Raw genomic sequence first — 26,155 nt, forward strand, 5'->3', positions numbered from 1 at the left:
CTCACAAAGTCGGATTAGGAAGCAGGACCCAGGGCCCCCAAGGGTTCCTTATCTGCCATGGAGCTAAGACCTGGAGACTCCCAAGGACCAAACGATGCCTGATCTCCTTGCCAGGGATAGAGGGTTCTGGAAGTAATACTCACAATAGGCTGCTGGTCCAAGACTGTCCTTTCCAAGTCGCCCTGCTCCCAGAACTCAGCTGCCACCAGAAGAGCCACCTGGAAGGCACAGAGGTAGCCGTGGCTGTGGCGGTCAGCCCTTACCAGAGACGGATAGCCTCCCACATGGCTCTAGCCCCGCCCTCCTGGTCTTCTGCACCCCAGGCCCTCTGGGCTCCCCACTACTCAGGACTGCGTCAAACTTGGACACATTCCGCCATTGTCCCCTGGACTGAGTCCAGAGCAGGCAGCAGCCCTCAGTGTTATTTGCAAATGTTGCTTTCCAGTTGGAACAGGTCTGTTTCTTCATGTCATGTTGGTTTGGGGTCTGGCATGGGCCCTGCATAAGTCCTGACCTTGCTCTGGATTTCCCAGGGCTTGGTGATGGCAGAAAGGTCACATGCCGTCATCATCATGGCCCTGTGGGCAGATGGGGCTCCAGTTACGCCTCTGCAAGGCCAGGAGATGGTTGGGGGGCTTTCAAGTCCAAATCTTAATGTCCCCTTAGTAATGGACGGTGCTACTGTCCACTCCACCTTCCACATCAGCCTCCACCAGCTTCTACCTTGTTTTCCACACTACATGCTGCCTTTGCCTCTGTGCTGGTTTGGAGCTGTGTGTACCCCAGAAAACATGTTCGTAAACCTAATCCATACCTGTGGGTATGAGCCCGTTGTAAGTAGTATCCTTGATGAGGTTACTTAAGGTAATTTAGGTACCTCAATCAGGATGAGATTTACTTCTATTACTGGAGTCCTTGATAAGCAGAATGAAATTCAGACAGGGAGAGAGAAAGCCAAGAAGCAACCAGCAGCAGAAAGTCAATGGAACTCTGAAGAGAAGGGAGAGGGCAGGAGAGGCCGCTGTGTGCATTTCCATGTGACAGGGGAGCCAAGGGCTAAGATGCATGGCAGCCTGCCCCAGGGCACACTCTTCAGCGGGAGAGAAAGCACTGCCTCGAGGATGCCTTGATGCCGGCTTCACCTCAGAACCGACAGCCCATAAATTCCTGTTCTTTACGCTAATGCTCAGCACTGTGTTGGCAGCCAGGAAGCACATGCCCCTCTCCCCTAACAGCTCCCTGAGGCCCGCCCACCACCGGCCCTGCTTCTGCCTGTCAGACAAACTGCAGCCAGTGAGTGTTTGGGGTGCACCTTCTGGCTGCAGAACGCAGGAGGCTGGCCGTGAGTTGCAGTGTGCAGATAAAGAAAGGGAAGCTCTTTAGTATGAGGCAAAGAATTCCCTCAGGTCACAGATCAAAGAAATGGCTTGACCGACCCCCAACCTGGCACTGTGTCCTCTCAGAATAAAGGTCAAGTAAGGATGGAGCACTTGTTTTGAGGCACTAATGGAAAGACCTTTAAGAGAGGAGCCATCCTCCTCCCAGAGCACTTGGGGACCTTGGGTGGCTGCGTCCAAAGGCGCACAGGGAAGCTTTGTGGGATTAACAAACCAGCGAGTGGGTGAACCTGCCGGGGTCACCCGCGGGCGCCGGACCCATGTATGCTAGCCCCTTGGGGGGCGCGCCCGCTCCGGGTTGGCCGAACCCCCAGGCATGGCCCCTGTTCTCACATGACGATCTCCTTCCGCGTCGTTTCCAGCGACAAGTACTCCACCCAGCTCCTCTGGTCCTCGAACTTCTTGGACTCATCCACAATCTTCTGGAACATCGTCCTCTTCCTGAACCCCAAAGACATGCAGGCTGGGAGGGAGAGAAGCGAGGGGGGGGCACCAGCCTCCGCCCGCAGGGCCTGGCCGCGCATCGCCCCCCGACCTCTCCTCCTGCGCCGCCCCACGCCCTGCCCCGCGCTGCCCCACCCTCGCCGCCCGCAGGGCCCACTTGAAGTAGAGCGCCAAGTCAGTGGCGATGATGGCGATGTCCATCAGGTGGATCACGTGCTCGTGCTGGCGCCGGTTCAGGTTCTGGTAGATGTTCAGGGTCTGCAGGCCGAAGTGCCGAGGAGGGTCCCGGACTCTCAGTGACCCAGGACCCCCACCCCACCCCAACCTGCCGTGGCTCCAGCTCAGGTGCTTGGCCCTCCCTGTCCCGTGCACTGCCTGCTCCCTCTCTTTGGCCTTTTGTTTCTCCACCTGCCAGGGGTCCACGCTGGCCTTGCCTTTCTGCGGTTTACTGCCAGGCCAGGAGGGCAGACAGCAGCTGAGCAGGGCTGGCACCGTCTGGGCCCTCCCACCCCCCTCGCAGTCCGGCCCCTCCTCTCTGCTCCCACGCGGTCAGGCCCGGCCACCTGCCTTCTCTATCCTGTGCCCACCCAATGCCTTTCCACACCAGATCCAACCACGTGGCTCCCTTGGCTAAAGCCCACGGCTTGTCCCCCTGCCAGCCCAGGCCGCCGCTCCCGTGGGGCCTTTCCTTGGTGACCAGGGCTTTGGCAGGGCCCGAGCCCAGGCCAAGACGCAGCTGAGCCAACAAGGCGCTGCGGCACCAACCTCTTCTGCGAGCAGAAACTTCCCGAATTCCAGGTGGTGTCGTTCCAGGATGGACGAGCCGTGGAGCTTGGCCAAGGGGTTCTGGGACCTGTGACGCAGATTTTATTAAAAACAAGCAAAACAAAATGGCTGGAGGCACCTACAGCAGCCCGAGGTTAGCAGGGGTGCAGGGCCAGCTCTTCCAGTGCTGAGGGGGTCCCCACCAGTGACTGCCCAGGCCCTGACCCACCCAGGCCCCAGCAAAGGTGCTAGTGGGACCCCATGTTTCACAAGCCTGGCTGTGAGGGTGCCCGGCCCCCCGAAGGCAGGGGGAGGAGGGGAGCAGCCTGCCCCTACTTCATCTGGTACAGGTTGTTGGTGCCCCGGTGGTCGATGTCGTGGCACAGCCCGGCTGTCACCATGGCGAGGGCCTCCAGGTCCGTGTAGTAGCGTTTCAGGTTGCCAGTCTGTGGGGACAACTTCGCCCTCACCGCAGCCCCTGCCCTGCCCTGCATGCCCTCCCCCCCAGTCCGTGTGCGTGTGTGCACAATCAAGGGGCACCCCTGCGCTCCCTCAGTCCGGGGGCTGCATGGGGCCCTTGGGGAGCCCCTGGTCTCCCCCAGAGAGGAGCTTTCCCATCTCCAGGCACGGGGTAGGGGGCTCTGGAGCCAAGAGGATTACACAAAGCTGGCCAGAAGGAGGTGAGTTGGGCTGTGCACACGGGTTGAGAATGCCCCTCGGCCACGCTCCCCGCGGCACTCACCATAAGCAGGGTGAACATGGTCTGGGCCACGTTGAAGCCGTGGCGCCAGTTGTGGTAGGTGATTCTCCGGTACCCTTTGCTCACCGAGTAAAGGAACCGCACCAGCACCTGAGGGAGAGGCAGAGAGACCCGAGGCTTCCGGCGACCGCTGCATCCTCACGACCTCACCTCCATCACCCCCTTGGCCCTCCCCAACCCCTTCCACCTGTGTCCTGGGCCCTATGACCCTCCTGTTCCCCACTGACTCCCCACTGGCTGCCCGGATGGCCTTGGCAAGTGGTTCCGCCTGCCCCCAGCCCAGTCCTCCTGGGTTGACCCCTGTGATGGACAGCAGGAAAATCTAAAGTGGACAGGACAGAAGCCAAGAGCCTCTCCATCATTCATTCATGTTCCAGAGCCTCCATCCTATTGCCCAGTCCCAAATCGGGAAGGGGACTCATGGGGGTGAGTGTGGGATATTTTAAGGGTGTTGGTGTTTGACTGGGGCAAGATGTGAGCAGGCTGGCTCCTGGTGTTGGAGAAACAAGGGAGAGCTAGTGGTCTAGAGGCCGGGGTGGGTGGACCTTGTTAGGAGGGTGACTATCTCTGTGCATGAGATTGCAGGTCGATGAGAGCCTCTGAATCTTCCACTGTGATTTTTAAGGCCAGGAACCTATTTAGAATTTTTTGTTCTGTTGATTTTGTTAATTTTCTCTTGTGTTTCCCTTAGTATTCAATAAAATTTCTTTTGAAAATGCCAGCCAGCCTGCTGTATCTTTTCTCAGGGGACCATGAGAAAAGATGATTCCCTCATGTGGGCCAGTTCTATTTCCCTTCCACCCCACCCCAAACCTCCCATTATTGCCCAATGATGCAGTAAAGATCATGTTGCCTAGAACTCATATTTATCAAACTTTCGTCCATCCATCCATCCATCCACCCATCCATCCACCCATCCATCCATCCTATCCACCATCCATCCATCCATCTATCCATCCATCCATCCATCCACCCACCCACCCATCCATCCATCCTATCCACCATCCATCCATCCATCCATCCATCAATGACCCATTCATCCACTCACCCATTTTTTCATCCCTCCCCCTTGTCCTATCCAATCATTTATTGCAAACATACTCACTGAGTCTATTTTACTCCCTGCCCTTTTTGAGACTGATTTACAGGGATGAATGAGCAGCCTCAGTTCCTGACTTTGGGAGATTCCAGTACAGGGAATGCGAATGGGAAGAACCTACCACCTATTGTCTATGTGAAAGGATGTTTCCAGCACTTTTAATTATTTTTTTGCCCTGTTTTCAAGATACCTTTTAATTTGTTTACTTTGGAGTACCAATTACTAGCCAATGTTTTTAAGGGCATTTCTGCTTCAGTTTCCCAATTCTGCAGCCGATGCCATGAGTTAACCTTTTTCTGACTATTTCTGCCCCTTGAAGGCTCTGAACAGCCAGCATGAAGGTACACATTGACTTTGGAGGACACACATGTCAGCCCTGGGGACCTCAGCTCTTGTGCCTCCTCTCTGGATGTGCTCAGAGCACCTGAAGAAGCCACGAACAGAGCTGTGCCTCCACCTGCCCCAGAGCAGCTTCCTGGGAGCTGACCGCAGCTTGACCAGAGCTCAGGGGCTGTTGCTGTCCCCGTCTTCACTGCCTGTGTGGGGGAGGCGCTGGGTCCCAAACCTGACTCCCTGTGTGTCTCTGGAGAGAGCATTCCACACTTCGGTGTGACAATCAGATTGGTTGATGAGACCCTGAAGTTCCCCAAAGCTGGCCGCTACCTCTCTATGCAACTCAACCCTCGCTGACCCTGTGGTCACCACCCTTGTTAGTGGGAAGGGAATGTCAGTTGCAAATTACCCAATAAATTCACAGACTGACCCATGTCTCCACCCCGTCACCACATTTCCCTGGCCATTGCAGTCTGAATTGCATCCTGGCCATGCCCCTGGAGCAAGTTCCAACTGCTTCCAGCTCCCTAAGTCCATGACCAGTTCCCTGTCCGCATGACTTGACCTCCTTCCTGAAATGGCTTCTTCCCCACCCACCATCCCTTCTTTGACTCCTTCATCTTCCTTCTCTGCTCTTCATCACAGGCTCAGCTCAGGGGCGCTTTCTTCTCCTCTCACTTCCAGGTGGCCTCGCCTGACCCTTTAAGTGCAATCTAGACCAGACAATCAGACCACAGGGAAGGCCTGTGTCTGCCCCGGCCCCTCCTCCGCAGAGCACATCCAGAGCAGGATTGCATTCTGAAACAGTATTGGCTCCTCCTCTGCTCGTCCCCATGCCTGCAAATGGCCATGAAGCCACCTGGGGCTCCACTTCCCCTCATACTCGCCCCACCCATCAGCAAGCCCACTGCCTTGCTCAGAGCGCTCGCTGCTCAGCTCTTGCCCACTCCCCACTCCCAGCTCCCCTTTTCACCCCAGGCAGGGTGCTGTGAGACTGTGAACCAGGTCCCATTACCACCTTGAACAACCAGCTATGGCTGCATGGCTCCCCCTCCTCTCGGGAGCTCAAGATTCCACAAAACCCGCTTCTGTGCCTTCTCTGGCCTCGCCAGCTGCTTATCTCCTACTTTGTGCTGCTCAGTCCTCCTGGCCCTCTTGATATGGCTCTAAGCTGCTCAGTCTTTCCCTTGCTGTCCCCTCTGCCCTCACATTCCCTCTGCTCTCCATCCCCTCTGCCCTCGCTGTCCCCTCTTCCTTGCAGTCCCCTCTTCCTTGCAGTCCCCTCTGTTCTCTGTCCCCTCTTCTTGCTGTCCCATCTTCCTCACTATCCCCTGTTCTCTGTCCCCTCTTCCTTGCTGTCCCTCTTCCTTGCTGTCCTCTCTTCCTTGCAGTCCCCTTTGTCCTCTGTCCCCTCTTCCTTGCAGTCCCCTCTGCTCTCTGTCCCCTCTTCTTGCTGTCCCCTCTTCCTCACTAACCCCCCTGCTCTCTGTCCTCTCTTCCTCACCGTCCCCCTACTCTTGCTGTCCCCTCAGCCATGTCTCTGCACAGCCCACTCCTCCTCTCTAGGGCAGTGCAAATGGCTACTGCTCCAGGAGCCATCTCAGACCATTCTGGCTAAAATTCCAGCCTTACCTCCTCACTCCCTCATACCACTCCATTTACTTTCCTTCCTTGTTTTATTGTCCTGGGTTTCTTTATTGCCTTGCTCATTGTCTGACTCCTCCCACTGGAAGGTGAGAACTTGGAGAAGGTGTCCTGCCCCTGCCACATCCCTGCACCCACTGCATGCCCTGCAAAATCACATTTAGGGAATGGATTAAAAAATGAAATAAAGCCCAAGGGTCAAAAATGCTGAACACGGTAAACCTCTAGAGTCATATGTGAGGCTCATGGATTGACCACACATGCCTGAGACGTGCTGCTGTCCCCTTGTCAGATTGGTGGGAAAATAAAGAGTCTAAATGCTGCAATAAACTTGGCCTCAAGGGATGAGAAAAGTCTCAGAAAAGAGGAAACAACCTTCTATACAGGCTGACCCTATGGTGTGGAATGGCCCTGCCTGGCGGCCCAGCCCTCCATCTCATGCATCTCTGGGGACCTCTGCACCCCTTCCCCTGGACCTGGACCTCTGGCCACGTGGGGCTCTCCTGCTCACCTCCTGTGGGATCTGGAACTTGCGGACGACGCCCAGCTCGTAGTACATCTGGATGCCGCATTTGACCAGCTCCAGCTCCGTGCACTCCAGGTCCGAGAAGTGGAACTCGTAGATGTCAAACTTGGTGGGTCCTGGCAGCTCTTCCTTCTGCGTGTGGGATTGTGGGCTGAGGGAGGCAGCGTCCACTGGAGCCCCCACTTGTTCTTCACCTTCTCCTTCCCACACTCTGCCAACCTCCAAGGCCCCCAAGCGGGTCAGGTGACACCTGCCCTTCTAGTCATTCTGGTCTCTAGCTGGGGACTTTCCCATCTTCTGCTTGCTCAGCCAGACTCCTCCTCTCTCTTCCCACCCAGTAACCCAACACCAGGGCACTTGTCCATTTGGACAGACAAGGTGATGTCAGGAACTCATGAGCACACACACAATGATATGCAGAAAAAGATACACAGATGCACAGACACAAGCAGATCCAAAACACATACACAGCCATGCTCACACACATGAGGAGAAATGGCACACACATGGATACATGTGCACACACAGAGACATGGGCACACAGGAATACAGATGCACACATGGATATGGGCAGACTCAGGGACACAGGCACACACAGGGACACAGGCGCACACAGGGACACAGGCGCACACAGGGACACAGGCACACACAGGGACACAGGCACACACAGGGACACAGGTGCACACAGGGGCACAGGCGCACACAGGGGCACAGGCGCACACAGGGACACAGGCGCACACAGGGACACAGGCACACACAGGGGCACAGGCGCACACAAGGACACAGGCGCACACAGGGGCACAGGCGCACACAGGGACACAGGCGCACACAGGGGCACAGGCTCACACAGGGACACAGGCACACACAGGGGCACAGGCGCACACAAGGACACAGGCGCACACAGGGGCACAGGCGCACACAGGGACACAGGCGCACACAGGGGCACAGGCTCACACAGGGACACAGGCACACACAGGGGCACAGGCGCACACAAGGGCACAGGTGCACACAGGGGCACAGGCGCACACAGGGGCACAGGCACACTCAGGGATACAGGCACTTATGCATATATGGTACACAAATGTATGTCAGGGCACACACAGATACACAGAGACCCCAAGACCCACTGTGAAACACATGCATATATTTTCACACACATGGTGTAGCAGTTTGATATTATTGATAAATTCCAAAAAGAAATATTGGATTATGATTGTAAACTTCTCTTTTCCTCTGGGCATATAAGATTATATTGGAATCGAGGTTTACTTGATTAAGTAATGCACCAGTAGGGCATGGCAAAGGACAGAGTTGAGGGTTTTTAATGTTGGAGTTTGATGCTGAAGTCTTAAGCTGGAGCTCCAGGAAGTAAGCTCACAGAGGAAAGAGAAGCAAGCCCTGGGAAGAGAGAAACCCAGGAAGCCTGAACCCTCACAGACGTTGGCAACCATCTTGTTCCAACATGGGGAAATATACTTTGATGAGGGAAGTAACTTTTGCTTTATGGCCTTGTATCTGTAAGCTTCTACCCCAAATAAACACCCTTTATAAAAACCCACCGATTTCTGGTATTTTGCATCAGCACCTCTTTGGTTGATTAATACACAAGGATACACTGTCACACTCTATTCCGACTCACACAGTTGGTCATGCAGAAACATTGGGTCATAGAGATACTAATTAACTTTCTGAATTTGCCAGACCCATTTAGATGCTCTGTCAAAGCCTTACTCACTGAGCCTCACAAGCATGAGATGGTCCTGCCAAAATTGGACAGGCAGACACATAGTGATGTAGGCATTACACAGTTTCCTGTGACCCAGCAGTGCCCCTGTGAAACTCACTCACATGGCACACTGGACACTGTAAGCATCTAGTAGCTCCTCTAGTTGGACACACACAGACAGACTCTTTGTTCAAGTCACATGCCCACAGAGACAAAAACATTGGCTAGTTTTAGACAAATGCAGAGGATGCAGGCAGACACAGACTCATTCCTTAGAGTAAGCATCAAGTTAATCCTTTATCAGGACAAACATGCTCAGAGACACACTCGCCAAGACTCAGCACCAGGGCTATGAAGGTCATGTATACTGGGAAGTGTAGATACACACGCACACACATGCATGCTCACGACAGGAGTAAGTCACTCCCAGGTGACACTGCATGCAAAAAGCCCTGCCCAGCTCCTGGCAATGGTGACATCTCCCTCCCCTTCTCAGGGGCATCTAATCTCTCTACCTGAAGAGTGGGAGACAGATTCCTTACCAAGATTTTCCCCAGCTCATCCTCCTCACAGTCAGCAGGCTCCTTTCCGAGGCATTCTCTTGTTGGCTAACAAGAGAAGAGCAGGTGTGCTATGATGCAAAGCCATAATGTGCACCTCAGGGACAGGTAAGATGGTCTAACCAATGGACTCACCTGCCTGTCTGCTATGATTTTGAGACAAACTCAGCTGCATGTCAGTAAGTCATTGTCTTTGTAGAACTGAATTTTAGTGTCCATTCCTGAATTACAGATTTTCTCTGTCTTGTATTTTCAGCTTCCTAAAGACTTGTAACCTACATCAGGTGACCTCTATGGGCTCCTGTAGCCCCCAGTGGACTCTGGGTCTCTATACCCCCCAGACCAGTCTCTCTCGTCTTCTCCATGGTTGTCTCTGGGGTGCTCAGAGCCCAGGCTACATGGAAGATTCTGCAGCTTTGCCTGGAACCAGTGGTGCCCCTCACTGGTGCCCACAGCACCTGATTACAGGGACTACCTCACCTCTGATTTCCTCACCCCTTAGATGGAGCATCTGTATGATGCCGGGTCATGCAGACAATATGTTGGACCCCAGGACCCTAACCACGGAGCCCCCCACCAGACAGAGAAGGGACTGATGGAGCGAGAGGAGTGGTACCAGGATGGACTGGATTTCATCCTTGTCGCATCTCACATGGTACAGAACCATGTCCTGAGCGATGTCCTTGCGGTTCTCCAGCTTGTTCATCTTGTCATAGGTGTCAGTGTTCAGCACGGACCAGCCCAGGAACTGTGTCAGGGACTGGGGGACAGAGCAGTGTCACTGCCCCAGCACCCCTGCGCTGAACGCAGCTGTGTTCCAGAAGATACACTAGCTCAGCCTGCAGTTCCCAGGGGAGTCACTTGGATGCGGTGGGTGTCTTTGGGCAGAGGTCTCTAGGATGCCCCCCCCCCCCGGCTTCCAAGATCAGGCCTCATGGGTGCTCGTTTGTCTCCACCCTCCCTGAAGGACACTTCATGTTCGATCAGGGGCCTAAAGTGGGCACTAGGGAAGGATTCTGCCTGGCCAGTGTCCCACACCAGAGGTATCACCTCTAAAGCCACACCAGGTAGCAGGACTTTACCTCCATGAGGACCTCATCTTGCTCATCAAAGGGTTTCCCATCTTTCCTGTTGTAAAACGTTGCAATCCCCACAATCTCCTCCTTTTTGTTGACAATGGGCATGGAGAGGACATTCTTGATGATCCACCCTGAGTCATCAAGGGGGCCCTCCTGGGGGAGGTAGGTATTCAGAGGTAGCCCCATGCTTGGGGTCTGGTCCTGCCCAGGACTCCTTCCCAGGGAGTGTTATCCTCATTCGTTCTGTGCTCAAACCATGGTGGATGGATTATTATTCCTGACTATGTCATTCCCTCCTTCCCATAGAACTTTACCCTCATGCTTGACCTCTTCCATGAGAGGAGGTGGAGGATGTTCATGAGGATGTGAGCTGGCTCCACTCTGAGAAGGCTTCCACACTTAGTTGAGGACGCTGCTATCACTTTTTAAAAGGTTCTTAATAATGATTGAAAAAGGAGCCTCATATTTTAATTTTGCACTAGGACCTACAAATTATGTATCCAGTCTTGGTTCCACCCCACTGATGCTAGGCCTGGTCATTGAAAATGGACAGTGGGTCAGTTCCTAGAGGTGTCTCTCCACCAGCCACTTGACACTTTCCGTGCCCCAAAGAAGAGCTTGCCCTGGTCACATAGTCATGCATCTTACCTAAGGTGAAGACACATGAAGCATACTTGAACCCTTGCTGGGGCCCGGCCTGGCCCAACAGAGCCAAACAAGATTAGACAAAGACAGCCAAGACCTGGCTGAGTCCAAGCTGAGCCCAGCCAAGATCAGCCAAGATCGACTGAGCTGAGCAGACAGAGCCCAGCCAAGATCACCCAAGATCAGCTAAGCCCTAGCTGAGTCCAAGCTGTTCCCAGTCAAGATCAGCTGAGATCAACTGAGCCCACAGACTTGCAGACCTTGAGCATGAAATACATGCTTGTTGTCAGCCACTGAGATTCTGAGTTTGTTTCTTAAGCAGCAAAAACTAATTCAGTCCATTGCCCCTAAACCAAAACATCTTTCCTAAGTAAAATATAAGTATATCAAAGAATATACAGATACCTGAAAGTTAAACATTTCCTCTGTTGAGGCATTCATAATGTTGCAGATCTGAAAAGGATCAAAAAAAGGCTTCACCTGAAGCAGTTACACATTCAACATGATTCTAAAGAGGACCGTCTAGCCCAGTCTACTTGCAAGAGGTGAGCTTCTAACTAGGCAAAGCAGAGCAGCTGAGAGTGGCTAGCAGGCAGAGCTGGAATGTGAAGGAGACGAGGACAAGCTTCATGTCACCAGATAAGGGCAGGGTTTCAGGGTCACACATGGCACCAGACTCACAAATCCACTTTCTGCCACGTAGGTTGGAAGGCCGCTGGCCAGGGCCCAGTGGTCAGCTGGGGGTGTGCTGGGGGAGAGAGAAGCAGATGGTCAGCTGGTTCAGATGCTGGGCTGCTAGATGAGTATCTGTAGATTTTTGACTCTGTGGTCTGTGTGTGTGTGTGCTAACTGCTGTTCCCATCCCTGAGCTCTAGATGGGAGCAAGGATTATGAAGTTATAGGGAAGTAGCCAGGAAGAGCTTGGGGGCTTTGGAAAGCTGGTGAGGATTCTAGGAGGATGGGAGGAGTCAGCAGGTGGGATTTGGGGTACATGTGCACTGTCTTGTTTCCCCTTCCAGTCTGTGCCATTGCTGGAGCCCTTCACTCTGCAGGACCTACCCCCCATGCTGGACCCCACGTGGCTTCATCCTACCCTTGGCCTCAGTGTCAGTCCTCTGCCCTGTGGGCCTGGCTCTGACCTTGGGACCTGCAATGAGGGTCCTGACAGGCTTCTGGGATCATAGGGTCACATGGCCATGTGGCTGTGGGGTTGAGGATGGCTGAACCCCATCCCCAAGGCCCTCTATGCTGGAGTTCTGTTCTGACCTCCACTGAGCTGTGCTGCCCTCTGGACTGGACCTCTCCACTTCTCCCAGCCCCACTGGGAGTGCAATGTCCAGCCTCCCCTTCTGACAGCTCCTTGCACCTCAACTCACCTGAGCGAGGCTGGCTGAGCCAAGATGAGACCCCAGGTTGCTGACAGGACCATCCCTTCCTCTGGTCTGGAGGCTCGCCCAATCCCTCTGGACATCCACCCCATATATCCACCCCAAATATCCATCCCAGAGTTTACCCAGACGTCCACCCAGACATTTTCCCAGACATTGGCCCAGCCGTCCAGGGTGGTCAGCTTGTTCCCTCCCCCCTCACCCCCTCATCCCTCCCAGGAGATAAGGCAACCTCCTTCCCATCTCTGCCGCTCCACTGCACCCTGCATGGGAGTCCCTGCCAGCTCTGTGATTCCACTGCCAGCAGGTCCCAGAGCTGGACTGCGCCTGAGGCCGCGCCTGGATCCAAGTGGGGCCCCAGCCTGGGGTGATGCTTCCTCTAAAGCCCGGGGACTTACGGAATGACTTTGATCTCTTCCTTGCCATGGAGGATGTAGTCAATGACTTTGTAGAAGAGGATTTCCTGAGAAATGACCCATAGCAGGCATCAGGGGCTCGCTGGGCTCAGCTCCCCCACGGGGACTCCCTTACTGGTGTGAAGTCACACGAACGATGCACACACATCCACTCACATGTACCTACACATACAACACATACACCCAGACACAGGTACACACATGCACACACACTCACAGGTGAGGCCTACATTCACATGCATGCACAGCATATTCACCAGAGTCAGTTAAATATGTATATGTACAACAGATGTCCACCAGGCACATGTGGTTTGCACACGCACACATGATCACAGTCTACCTACTACAAACACACCACACATACATACATCAACAGACATACCCACCATGCACCCTTGTTTACACATAGGTACACACACATGTACATCGCACAGGCGTGTGTTCACGTGCACACATGCAGACTGTTGCCGACACCCATAGGACATGATGCGCATACCGATATAGATCTGTCTTCTCTCTTTCTGTTCCATCAACCCTGCACACAAGCTGGGCCTACTTCTCCACGCACACTACCCACCCAGGCCCCGCCCTGGAGCGCACACTCACACACACTCTCCCACACTCATGGTCAGGGCAGGCACACCTGTACTTCCCGGCCTCCACTCACATTTGCACAGGAACCAGCTCTGGCCTTTTGCTATGTCTAGATGTGCACACTCACGCACACTCACATACACATGCACACTCTCACATATATGCACACAGTCATGCACACATACTCATAATCACACACACTCACATGCACATGTGGTCCCATGGGGGGAAGATATTACAACCATTTAAGGGTGGGGTGGCAGGGCCCCAGTCAACCAGAACAGACACTGCCGTTCTGACCCATCTGGAGCTAACATGGCCCGGCCTGGCTGGCTGTCCCCAGGAGCACAGCAGGGCCAGGTCAGGGAATATGCAGACAGGTACGCAGCTGGCCTGGCTGGGCCTCTGTCCCTGCTGCCTGCCACCCTTCTTCCACTCCACCCCTCACCCAAGCTGCAGTCAGGCTGGAGCAGATCTCTCTCCTACCCTGGAGTTGGAGCCTGAGAGCCCGAGGTATGGGATGGACTGTCCCTTCACCTGCTATCCCAGGACTCACCCGTCCATCAGGCGTCCGTGGGCCTGAGTATGGCTGGGCCTCCCCCATCAGCACTGGCCACACGTCAAAGAACTCCTAGGTAGAGAAGGGCAGGGGGCCAGATGGTCAGTGCTGGCCCATGGAGCTGGGCTCGGCTGGGCAGGAGGAGGCACGGTCCTGCCCCCATCCCAGGAAACCTGTGGCCTCACCTTCTCCTTCGTCATGTCCAGGAGGCCCACTGAGTATCGGTCACAGTTCAGATAGGCACGCACCGTGTAGAAGGCTTTGTGGAACTGCCTCTCGATGTCTGTCAGTTCCTCAAACACCTTGTTGGCTGACCACAGCAGCACCTGGGGTGGAGGTGCACACCTGTGGTCTTGTGGCCACCCCATACACCTCTGGCTGACCACAGAAGCACCTGGGGGTAAACTGTCATACCTGATACATGCGTGCACACCTGATCGCAGCGCCTGAGGGGACCTAGACCCCTGCCTAAGCACAGGAGCCCTGGAGAGAACATGAATGGACCCTGCCTCCCCCAAGAGCAACGTGGACAGGAGGTTTCATCCACAGCATATGTCTGCATGCACCTGTCCCAGAGGGGCCTGGAAACCTGCTGCACAGGAAGGCTACCAGTCCAGGGCCATATCCCGTCCACTCCCTGCTTAGTGCTGGCTCTCAGTCAAGTGAATGAGTGAATGAAATTTAAATTTAAATTGCTGTGTGCTTGAAATAAAAGTCTCACCAGTCAACCCTCCAACAGCCACCCACATAATCAGCCTGTGAGATGCTGGGGTTTGAGACTGTGGATTCATTGTTTTCTGGATGTCAGGCCCTTTTGTGGTCTTTGTGTGAATCTGAGAGTGATGATTTGCTGATATGCTCCATGAGCTTGGGACTGGCTGCTGGCCAGGTCCAGCCAGTCAGACTCAGATCACCTCCCTCAGGCTCGCCACCCATGCATCCTAGAGACTCTGTGGCCACTGCCCACATGCAGGGGTCCCTTCAACCGCCCTCCCCCCATGCCACCAACCCCTCAAGCCTTTGTGGTCCTGTGGCCTGAATTGAGCCCAGGGCTCTATCCAGAGTCTTCCTGCTTGTCAACGGCACTCTTGGGGCTCTGCCCCCACCTTCTGCCACAAGCCTGGTTTGCCCTTGACAACCTCACTTACCTGTTGTGACAGTTTGAAGTTATTTTATGAGCTCCAGAAAGAAAAAGATTATGTTCTTGAACTGATCCATTCTTGTGGGTGTGGGGCCCTTTTGATTCGACTGTTAGTGAGGTGTGACTCAGGTTGAGTCTCTGCCCTCTTACTTTGAAAGAAAGACAGAAAAAAGGAAGTTGCTGTTTTGATCCTGCCATGTGAATGCAAGGAGAAAGTAGAGAGAAAGAGGATTCTGAGTTTGCCTATTGCTACTGAAAGGCAGAGAAAACCCAAGAGGCTGAGAGAGGTCCTGCATTCTGGATCAGCAGAACACAGAGGCACAGTAAGAGACCCCCCAAGCTGAACCCTTGGAGAAGCTCAAGGCCTGGGAGACGAGCCTTGCTGTATGCCTGATCTCCACGTGGCAGGATGTCAGAATCACCAGCAGCTGGCTTTGGTGAGAAAACATCTCTGATGGTGCTTTGATTTGAACATTTCACAGCCTTGGAACTGTAAGCTCTTACCCTAAGTGAAACTCCCGTTATAAAAGCCAACCCATTTCTGGTATTTTGCATTGACAGTCCTGTGGCATCTACTCCCCATGTGCCACGAAGCCTGGGGGAACTCTCCTTGAGCTACACCCAACCTCAGACCACAGCTCTTCCCTTGTGTACCCCTAGACCTCTCCACGGGGTTCTCACATTGGCCATGCCCATCGCCACTCCCAGTGAATCTAGATGACCTTGGCCTCTGGCTCCCTCTCCATCCCCAGCCATGCCACCATCCTGGAGATACCGATGGTGCAGGAAACAAATGACCACTGGATTCTACATGCCCTCAATTCATATCACAACCTCTCCCATGGCCAGACCCTGGAAACTTGCATCTCCAAACCCTCTGCTTCTGAATCCTGGACACAAAGATGACCAGAACTCCAGTGCCTCAGCTCTCAGCCCAGCCTACACCTGTGTGCACACTGAGGACTTCTGGTCAATCTCCACTCTTTACTTTATAGGCATCACTTCTTCCTGACCCAGCATTTGCTTCTACTTTTAGTCTATTCTGCCATTAATCAATACCCAGTAACCTCAGGAAACCAAGGAAATATGGCACCACCAACTAGCAACTGATGGATGAATCCAACCACCATTCAACTCCAAGACCAGAGTGGGAGGATGCACAACTCCAACTTCATGGTCAGAGAAACAAACACAAGACCACATCCATTGGTGGAAGGAACACATGAGACAATATCCATTCATGGAGATCACAGAATACCAGGTTCACTTGTAGGAGAACATAAAATACCAAAGCTGCTTCTGTAAAACATCTCTCAAGCATTAGGTTCACCTGGCTCATAATAAAAAGCCAATGAGGAGGTGTTACAATCTCCTCTGTTTACCAGGTGGGGTGTCTGAGGCTCATGTAGGCCATTCAGCTCCTTTGTGGTGGCATGGGGAACATGGTCAAGCTGTTTGACTGGGGACCTGCACTGAGGCAAGAGGCATTCACAGACTTTTCATTCAGCATCTTCCCCCAATCCCAAGTTTTGTCCTCATCCTTTTCGTACTTCTTTTCTTTGGGACCAGCCTCTTCCTGTTAGTGCCCCTGAGCTGATACCCCTCACCTCCTCTGGAGCTGGGCCCCACTCCATCAGACAGCTTCTCTCCACCCTGTATTTCCAAACCCTTCCTCTCCCTGCAACCATCCCCAAATTCCAATTTCTTTAATCTCTCTTCACAAGGAAGAGTCTATATTAACCCTTCTTGGCCTCCTCCTCCAGCACCTCCATCCCCGTGGCTCCTTATCTTGTCCTCCAACCCCCATTTTCTCCCTCTTGACTCTGTTGTTGGTCCTGCTCTCTGCTCCTTCTCCAGCCCTTTTCTATGGCTCTGCTCCTGCCTTTCTGTTCCAACCACTGTCTTTTGTTGTTAGTGCCTGTGACACTCTGCTCCCTCTCTATGCACTCTGTGGTAGTTTGAGTCTTTTGTGGACCCAAGGAAATTATGTTCTTAAGTTTGGTCCATTCTTGTGGGTGTGAACCTTTGGTTAGTTTAGATTCAATTAAGGGCCACTTGATTAGATTACTTCGGAAAAGCATGGCCTAGGGTGGGTCTTAGAATCTCATAAACTGAAGGATTTTGTGGCTCAGTGGAGCCACAAAAACAGAGAGAATCTCACAGAAGCTGAGAGAGCCAGGAACTGAAAGCAACAGAACACAGAAACTGAGAGGACCGCTAGCAGCTGCTCCTTGGGGAGAAAAACATTGCCTGATGAAGCCTTATTTGGACACTTTCATGCCTCAGAATTGTAAGCTTCTAAGTTAATAAGTTCCTATGGTAAAAGCCAGCCCATTGTATTGCCTTGGGAGCCTTTAGTCACACTCCCTTGAACGGAAACTTTATGGAGTTTTTAGAATCTTCAGTGGAGTTGTCCCACTCCTGTGTCCTCTGCTCTTGGGGTGACAGCTGGGTTTGCATCATGGACTGTGACATATCTGTGGGTCATGGGTTAAATTAGTCACTAAATTTTAGTGGGTCAAGACCAGAACTTAAAAAAAAAAAGAAATGAAATAGCATATATATATAATTTTTTATGATGTAAGCCTTTTTTAACTGCAATAATGTGTTTTTTTCTAGTTACATATTTTTATTGTCTTTTTTAAAAAGGATATATAGCTCACAAAAATTGTTACATTAAAAAATAGAAGAGATTCCCATATACTTCACACCCCACCCCACCCACTCCTCCCACATCAACAACCTCTTTTATCATTGTGGCACATTCATTGCATTTTGTGAATACATTTTGGAGCACTGCTGTGCTGCATGGATTATAGTTTACATTGTAGTTTATACTCTCCCCTCATCCATTCAGTGGGTCATGGCAGGATATATAATGTCCAGCATCTGTCCCTGCAATAGCATTTAGGACATCTCCAAGTCCTGAAATAGCATATTGAGGGCCTCTTGAATAGCAATGGTGCCTATAGTTTTGTAAAACTTTTGTTTCAGTTGTATATATGTTGAGATGTAAAATGCCTTTTTACTGTGAATCTTGGTCAACCATGGAAAGCCACCAGTGGACAAGGCTTTGGAGGGGACCTGATCCCATTCACCTTCCTCCATCACATCCTCCCACTCTGCCCTTCATATTCCCTCTGACTCATCTCAGTCTGGTTCCCCTGCCTTTATAACGCCTATCCCCAGAGCATTCTCATCCTTGGTATCTCAGCCTAAAGTCACTTCCCAGAAAGGACCTGCTTGAGCAACCCAGTGCTTTCCCTCACAGCACCCATTTCACTCCCAAGACTCATGCAAGATGATGCAGTTGTCTTTCCTGCATGACCAAGCTCTGTGAGAGCAGGAGGCACAACTTTTCCATTCATGTCTGGTCACCCAAACCCCACACTGTGCCATCACAATGCCATTACTGTGAATGGTGGCTATGAAATACATAGCTCTAACAGAGACCTAATCTGAATTCTGGTCTTTATAGTCAACTGCCCCTGACAATCCTCATCTGTCTGTTAAGGGAAGAGCTGGAACTCCACACAGTCATTCATGTGCACCATGTTGATGTCCTCATCACTTGCCAACTGGTGGTTAAACACCTAGTCCACCATTATTAGCAACCTGGGAATGATGGTGCCCTCAGTAAAGGGCAATCTAGCCTAAAGATGCTGAGAATCTGATCCTTTCCCTGATACACAGTGGGTAAGGACGTGAGACACCTCTCACCAGTTTTGTGACCACAGGAAAGTAATACAACTTCATTTGTAAAATGAGGTAATGATGGTTCTGCCTTATCAGGCTTCTGGGATGATTAAAGGTGGCGACACTGGTCAAGATCTTAGAACAATGTCTGCCTCTTAGAAGATGTGTGTGTGTATGTATGATTGTGTTTGTGTAAATATGCACATGTGAGATTGGTGTGAGTCTGTGTGTCTGCATGTGAGCTACAGTGTCTGTATGCATGTGACTTTGAGTATGTGTGTACGTTTGAGTATGTGTATTGATTGTGTGTATGTCCATGAAATAATGAAATAGTTAGGTATAAATCTAACAAAATATGTACAGGATCTATATGCAGAAAACTACAAACTCTGATGAAATAATTAAGAATTCTAAATAAATAGAAAGATATTCCATTCTCATGGACAGGAAGACAATATTATTAAAATGTTAATTCTTCTCAATTGATCAATAGGTTTAACAGTCCTAATCAAAATCCCAGCAAGTTATTTTGTGGATATTAACAAACTGATTTGAAAGTTTATATGGAAAGGCAGAAAACACAGAATAACCCACACAATATTGAGGAAGAAGTAGAAAGTTGAAGGACTGTCACTACCCAACTTAAAGACTTATTATAGAGCCACAGTGATCAAAACAATATTGTATTGGTGAAAGAAGAGACCCATAGACCAATGGAACAGAAAAGAGAGCCCAGAAATATTCCCACATGAATAGAGTCAACCGATCTTTGACAAAGGTGCAAAGCATTTCAATAGATAAATGATAGTATTTATCTATACCGGACATCTGAAGCCAATAATTAAACTAGGTGCAAAAATTTCTCAAAATTAACTCAAAATGAGTCATAAATCTCTATATAAAATGCAATATTATAAAAGTCTCACAAAATAACTTTGGAAAAAATCTAGATGGCCTTGGGTTTGGCAATGAGTTTTTAGATACAACACCAAAAGCACAATCCATGAAAGAAAAAAAATTGATTTTGTTAAAAATTTTTTTAAAATTGGACTTTATTAAAATTAAAATCCTCTAATCTGCAAAAGATATTGTTAATAGAATGAAAATACAAGCCATGGACTGGGAGAATATATTTACAAAACATTTATCTGTTAAAGGATGTTTTTCCAAAATATACAAAGAACTTTTAAAACTCAAAAAGAAATCAAACTGGGGGTGGAGGGGTTGAATGGGACCTCATATTTTTTGAATGTAATATTTTTTAAAAATGAATAAAAAAATAAAAAAAAAGAAATCAAACAACCCAATTAAAAAATGGACAAGAGATCTGAAGAGACACCTCACCAAAGAAGACATACAAATAAGTGTATGAAACGGTGTTCAACATAATTTACCGTTAAGGAATTATAAATTAGAATAACAATGAGATACCACTACATGTATTAGAATGTCTAAAATCCAGAACAACTGAAAATACCAAATGGTAGTGAGGCTGTGAAGCAACAGGAACTCTTCCTCATTGCTGGTGGGAATTCAAAATGGTACAGCTACTTTAGAAGACAATTTAGCAATTTCTCAGAAAGCTGAACCTAGTCGTACCATATGATCCAGATAGTTACTCAATTGAGTTGAAAGCTTATGTGCACATAAATGTTTATAGCAACTTTATTCATATTTGCCAAATATTGGAAACAATCAAGATTCCCTTCAATTGCTGAATGGATAAACAAACTAATACATCTGCACAGTGGACTATTAATAAAGAAAATGAGCTATCAAGCCATGAAAAGACATAGAGGAACTTTAAATGCATATTGCTAAGTGAAAGAAGACAGTCTGAAAATGCTACATACTGTATGATTCCAACAATCTGACATTCCTGGAAAAGCAAAGCTATAGAGATAGTAAAAAGATCAGTGTCTTTCAGGGGTTTAAGTCAGGAGAGAGGGATAGGTGGAATGCAGGGGATTTTTAGGATAGTGAATTTATTCCGTATGATACTGTAAAATAATGATAAAATGATACTGTAATACATGACATTATACATTTGTCAAAATCTACAGAATGTCACAACACAAAGAGTGAACCTTAATTTATGCAAATAAAATCATTTAATTGGTTGGGGGATTTTAGAAAGAATCCTGACTGAGACAAGAAAATCTAACCGAATTACAAATGTTGAAGCCACCTGGGATGGGGGAAAAGGTGCTAACCTAAGTAAGTTTAGAAAAGAATGGAGTCTGTTAGACTAAAGGCAAAAGAAACAGTATGTAAGACTTTCTTCTAGTTGACAGAGGTGTTTCCCATGGGGATATGAGTTCACAATTCTGATACTGTTATCCATGTATACTTGAACAATTAAGTAAATGGATGGTGGGAACCAGATTTCTCCCTGTTGGAGTGGGAGTTTACAGATCAGCAAGGGGAGAGGCTAGAATGGGTTAGGATTGTAGACATTAGAATTAGCTCATGTTTAACTTAGTATAGACTCAAGTGGTTACATACAGAAATATTCATATATAAGAGCATATACAAGGGTTAGTATAAGCACGTGTCTTTCTTTGCTTTGTCAACTGAAAGAACCTAAAAGAAACAACACTCTAATATCAACATGCACACCCAGCACCCAGATTTTGGTTTCTAAGACCATTATCCAGTAAAGGAACTGGGGCTTCTTGGAGAAGTAGCTGATTTTACAATAGGGGAAAGAAATGTATAAGATGAGCCTGGAGTATTGTATAGTGTCAGAAAGTTAAGGAGTACTAAAAAAAAACCCTATATTGACAAAGTTGTGTCAAAGAAGCAAAGGAGCCAATTGAAAGAGCTTGAAAAAGCCAAATCTGGAGCTATTTGAGCATCAAAAATAAACATAAAATAAAATAAATATCCATGAGTCCATATCGATATTAATAAAAGATTGAATAAATTCATAAATGGTGGAGAAGAGACAAATCTGCCCTGCAAAAGAATCCCAAATAAATTATGTAGATGCTCCACCTTAAAGGAGGGGGACCATAACTCCTAAAGTGTGGGCTGCACATAGACCTAAGAGCACTGTGTGGAAAAGTGGGAGAAGAGTCACTTTACCTGTTGATACCTGACAAGCAGTATCTTGGCTGGATGATCAAGGTCAACATCAAAGTGATGTCATGCTGACGCACCCTTGATATGGTGGGATGAAAATGGTGCTTTATCAGCTTCTTAAAAACCCATTTCTCCAACCTAATGATTGGAAACACATCAGACAAAACCCAAAAGAGGCATCCTACAAGATACCTGAGCATTCCTCCTCTAAAACTGTCAAGGTCATCAAAAACAAGAAGGCTGTGAAGCTGTCACAGCTAAGGGGGCCTAAGGCAATATGGAGGCTAAATGTAATCTGGTATCCTGGATGGGATCCCACAGCAGAGAAAGGACATTAGGTAAAAAAACACAAAGATGCCTGAATGAAGTATGGACTTTAGTTAACAATAATGTATCAATATTGGTTTATTAATTGCTGCAAATGTGTTAATGTAAGATGTTAATAGGGGCCACTGTATGTGGGTTAAGATTGGGGTAATAGGGAAACGGACTTTGGCCCAGTGGTTAGGGCGTCCGTCTACCACATGGGAGGTCCGCGGTTCAAACCCCGGGCCTTCTTGACCCGTGTGGAGCTGGCCATGCGCAGTGCTGATGCGCGCAAGGAGTGCCGTGCCACGCAAGGGTGTCCCCCGCGTGGGGGAGCCCCACGCGCAAGGAGTGCGCCCGTGAGGAAAGCCGCCCAGCGTGAAAAGAAAGAGCAGCCTGCCCAGGAATGGCGCCGCCCACACTTCCCGTGCCGCTGACGACAACAGAAGCGGACAAAGAAACAAGACGCAGCAAATAGACACCAAGAAGAGACAACCAGGGGAGGGGGGGGAAATTAAATAAATAAATAAATCTTTAAAAAAAAAAAAAAAAAAGATTGGGGTAATAGATGAGAACTCTCTATACTATCTTCTCAATTCTTCTGTAAATCTAAAACTGTTCTAAAAATAAAGGTCCAGTTTTAAAAAGTTACATGGAAAATTGATACGTCCAGAAGAGACAAATCTATAAAGACAGAAAATAGAATAGTGGTTTCCTGGGGCTGGGGAATGGGGAGTGACTGCTAATGGGCATGGGGTGATGAAAAAGTTCTAAAAGTGATTGCAGTGAATATACTAAAGACTAGTGATTATCCATTTTAAATGGGTGAATTGTATGGCACGTGAATGATATTTCAATAAACTGTTATATTAAAAAGGTTTAAAAAAGTTATCAGGATATGCATATGTAAGCCTGTGCCCCAACCTCCTTTCGACACATTTGAGCAAGTTCTCTGTCTTCATCTGTCTTTCTCTCCACACATCCCAAACATTTGCGTACATATATTATGTTGCTGAACCACTTAAAAGTCAGTGCAGACATCCTGCTTCCACCCCTGCTCTTGGGAACATATGTCTTCAGAGGACCATATTATTCTCCCATCCCTCAGGCCAATACACTGAGGGAGATTAATAGGAGTCAGTAAGGAGATGTCATGAAGATGGAGCAGGAAGATGTGCTGGTGAGTGCTACCCATAGAAATAGTGACAGAAAGGGCAGTGACAATTTTCTCAAAATTCCAGAAGAGGATCAAGACTAGAGAACAGCTTGATGAATACTAAAAAAACAAAAAACAAAACAAAACAAAACAAAACACCTAAAAACAATAGGAGGGTGTTGGGACTAATTTACCAGTCCAGTCCCTCCTCCATGCTTAGATGTCTGCAGCACTTTGTGTGACTCACAGTGGTGCCTTGGTGGTACGCACCACATTCAAATGTAGGTCCTGGTGGCCCTATTGACTCACAGTGGCCATATGGCCATCAGAGTGCATCCCCAGCCCAGGTCCTTGTGGCCCAATTATAGGTACACCAAAACAGAAATACTAGGTGGCTGTGTTACTGCATCTGGCTCTGTGGCATGGGTCTGGATCCCCTAATTCAGGATCTACCAGGGACAGAAAAGCTGAGTTGAAAGTGGGGGCTGAGGTGTTGAACCACAGTACAGATGCAGTGAAGAAGCTGTAATGAAGAGGTGGACCAGAGGGCAGGAGTGAAACTGAGCTGCCCAAAGCTTCCAGAGAGGAAAAACTACAATGAAAACAAGGAGCATGACCCAGGGTCCCAGAAGGGGCTGGGAGAGGAAGTTCTTGTTGGAGGGGAAGCAGTTCCACATGCTGGGGACTTGAAAGTTACCTTGCACGCCCAGAGCAAGATGCAGACTCAGAGAGATCTGAGAAGAATGGACTGCTGACCATGGGCTGTCCTAAAGTTCAGTATGAACTGGGCTAAGTTCCAAAGAAGAGCCTCAACACAACCAGTCTACACTAAAACCTGAGGTAATTCTGACTTCCAAAATTAACACACTAAGATAATCACATTCCCAGTCTTCAGCAAAGATCCCAAGTCATACAAAGAAACAGGAAGAGGTGACCCATTCAAAGTAATAAAATAAAGGACGCACAGAACAACTAATAAAAGACGTTCAGTCAACCCTTCTAAATAAGTTCAATGAGATAAAGGAAAGCATGGACATAGACTTAGGAAAGCCAGAAGATGATTCATGAAAAAAAGGGGGATTAGGAATTTAAAAAAAGGAGCCAAACAGAACTTTTGCAGATGAAAAATGCAATAACAGAGATGAAAAATACACTAGGGGCATTCAACAGCAAACTTGAACAGGCAGAAGAAAGAATCAACAAACAAGAAGACAGGACAATGGAAATTATACAGGGGTGCAGAGCAGAGCCACTAAGGGGCCCTTCCTGCCCACGTGATGGGGGACTGGAGAGGAGGGAGGGTAGACACATGGACTGTTCTCGCCATCAGCTGCTAGCCGGAGGAGCCCCTGTGGGCGGGATGCTGGACCTCAAGGGGTTAGCCTGCAGGAGGCGAGGGCCTGACAGCTGGGCCCAGCGTGCAGAGCTTGTGCTTTGCCTGTCTTGGCCGCCCTGTTCCTGCTAGTAGGGGGTGGACAGGTGAGTGGTGGCCCACACCTCCTGCCCACACCCAGCTCTGTCCTCGCTGTGCTCTGGGGTGAGGGGGTAGCTACACACTCAGGTTGATGGTCTAAGGGAGTTTGTTTCAAACAGATGCATCCCAGTGACTGGTGGAGAATTGCAGAGCAGGCTGGGGCGAGGACAGAAGCAGAGCCATGCCGCGTGGGCAGGGGAAGGGCCACTGGCTGCTGCTTTGCTACTGCTCCTAGCAAGGGCGGCCCTGGAGGGGGCACCCCATGAGAGTGAGGGCGTGCGGGGGGGGGGGTTGTTGAGTATATATAGTTTGAGTGAGAATGTGTGTGTCTGTGGTGTATAGTGTGTGTGTGTCTATAAGGTGACGGTAGTGCCCCTGGTGTGTGTCTGTACTGTGCATGGTGTGTAGGCTGTGTGTGTGTAGGGTGTCTGTACTGCCCCTGGTGTGAGTCTGTGTTATGCATGGTTTGTGATGTGTGTCTCTGGAGTCCATGGTGTGTTGTGTGTGTGCAGTGTCCATGATGTGTGTCTCTAGTGCCCATGGTTGTGTCTCTAGTATGCATGATATGTGATGTGTGTCTCAGGTGCCCATGGTGTGTGTCTCTAGTGTGCATGGTTGTGTCTCTAGTGCCCATGGAGTTTGTCTCTAGTGCACATGGTTGTGTCTCTAGTGTGCATAGTGTGTGTCTCTAGTGAGTATGGTTGTGTTTCTAGTGTGCATGGTTGTGTCTCTAGTGCCCATGGTGTGTGCAACTAGTGTGTATGGTTGTGTCTCTAGTGCACGTGGTTGTTTTTCTAGTGCCCATGGTGTGTGTATCTAGTGTGCATGGTTGTGTCTCTAGTGCCTGTGGTTGTGTCTCCTGTGCACGTGGTTGTGTCTCTACTGAGCATGGTGTTGTCTCTAGTGCACATAGTGTGTGTCTCTAGTGCCCATGGTGTGTGTTTCTCATGCACATGGTTGTGTCTAGTGCCCATGGTTGTGTCTCTCGTGCATGTGGTTGTGTCTCTAGTGTCCATGGTTGTGTCTCTAGTGTGCATGGTTGTGTCTCTAGTGCCCATGATTGTGTCTCCAGTGTGCGTGGTTGTGTCTCTAGTGCCCATGATTGTGTCTCCAGTGTGCATGGTTGTGTCTCTAGTGTCCATGGTTGTGTCTTACACTCGTGGTTGTGCTCCAGTGCCCGTGATTGTGTCTCTAGCACCTGTGGTTGTGTCTCCAGTGTGTGTGGTTGTGTCTCCAGTGCCCATGGTTGTGTCTCTAGCACCTGCGGTTGTGTCTCCAGTGTGCATGGTTGTGTCTAGCATCCATGGCTGTGTCTCCCGTGCATGTGGGGTGTCGTGGTGGCTGTGTGCTCTGCTGTGGGCTC

General features: G+C 49.7%; 1 protein-coding gene across 1 annotated transcript in view; it reads right to left on the minus strand.

The window, feature by feature from the left end:
• PDE6B (phosphodiesterase 6B) overlaps positions 1 to 26,155 on the minus strand; it is a 37,418-nt gene that overhangs the window by 5,247 nt on the left and 6,016 nt on the right. Inside the window, exons 4-19 of the mRNA XM_058301979.2 lie at positions 14,121 to 14,261; positions 13,933 to 14,007; positions 12,765 to 12,829; positions 11,660 to 11,726; positions 11,384 to 11,431; positions 10,337 to 10,486; positions 9,871 to 10,014; positions 9,237 to 9,302; positions 6,954 to 7,100; positions 3,349 to 3,456; positions 2,943 to 3,052; positions 2,607 to 2,694; positions 1,999 to 2,099; positions 1,731 to 1,838; positions 515 to 578; positions 144 to 218 (exon numbers count right to left, since the gene is read on the minus strand). Of these exons, the coding sequence (XP_058157962.1) occupies positions 144 to 218; positions 515 to 578; positions 1,731 to 1,838; positions 1,999 to 2,099; positions 2,607 to 2,694; positions 2,943 to 3,052; positions 3,349 to 3,456; positions 6,954 to 7,100; positions 9,237 to 9,302; positions 9,871 to 10,014; positions 10,337 to 10,486; positions 11,384 to 11,431; positions 11,660 to 11,726; positions 12,765 to 12,829; positions 13,933 to 14,007; positions 14,121 to 14,261 (1,557 nt within the window). The remainder of the gene's footprint in view (positions 1 to 143; positions 219 to 514; positions 579 to 1,730; positions 1,839 to 1,998; positions 2,100 to 2,606; positions 2,695 to 2,942; positions 3,053 to 3,348; positions 3,457 to 6,953; positions 7,101 to 9,236; positions 9,303 to 9,870; positions 10,015 to 10,336; positions 10,487 to 11,383; positions 11,432 to 11,659; positions 11,727 to 12,764; positions 12,830 to 13,932; positions 14,008 to 14,120; positions 14,262 to 26,155) is intronic.

This window comes from Dasypus novemcinctus, chromosome 1, assembly GCF_030445035.2.
Source record: "Dasypus novemcinctus isolate mDasNov1 chromosome 1, mDasNov1.1.hap2, whole genome shotgun sequence".
In the NCBI taxonomy this organism is placed as follows: Eukaryota; Metazoa; Chordata; class Mammalia; order Cingulata; family Dasypodidae; genus Dasypus; species Dasypus novemcinctus.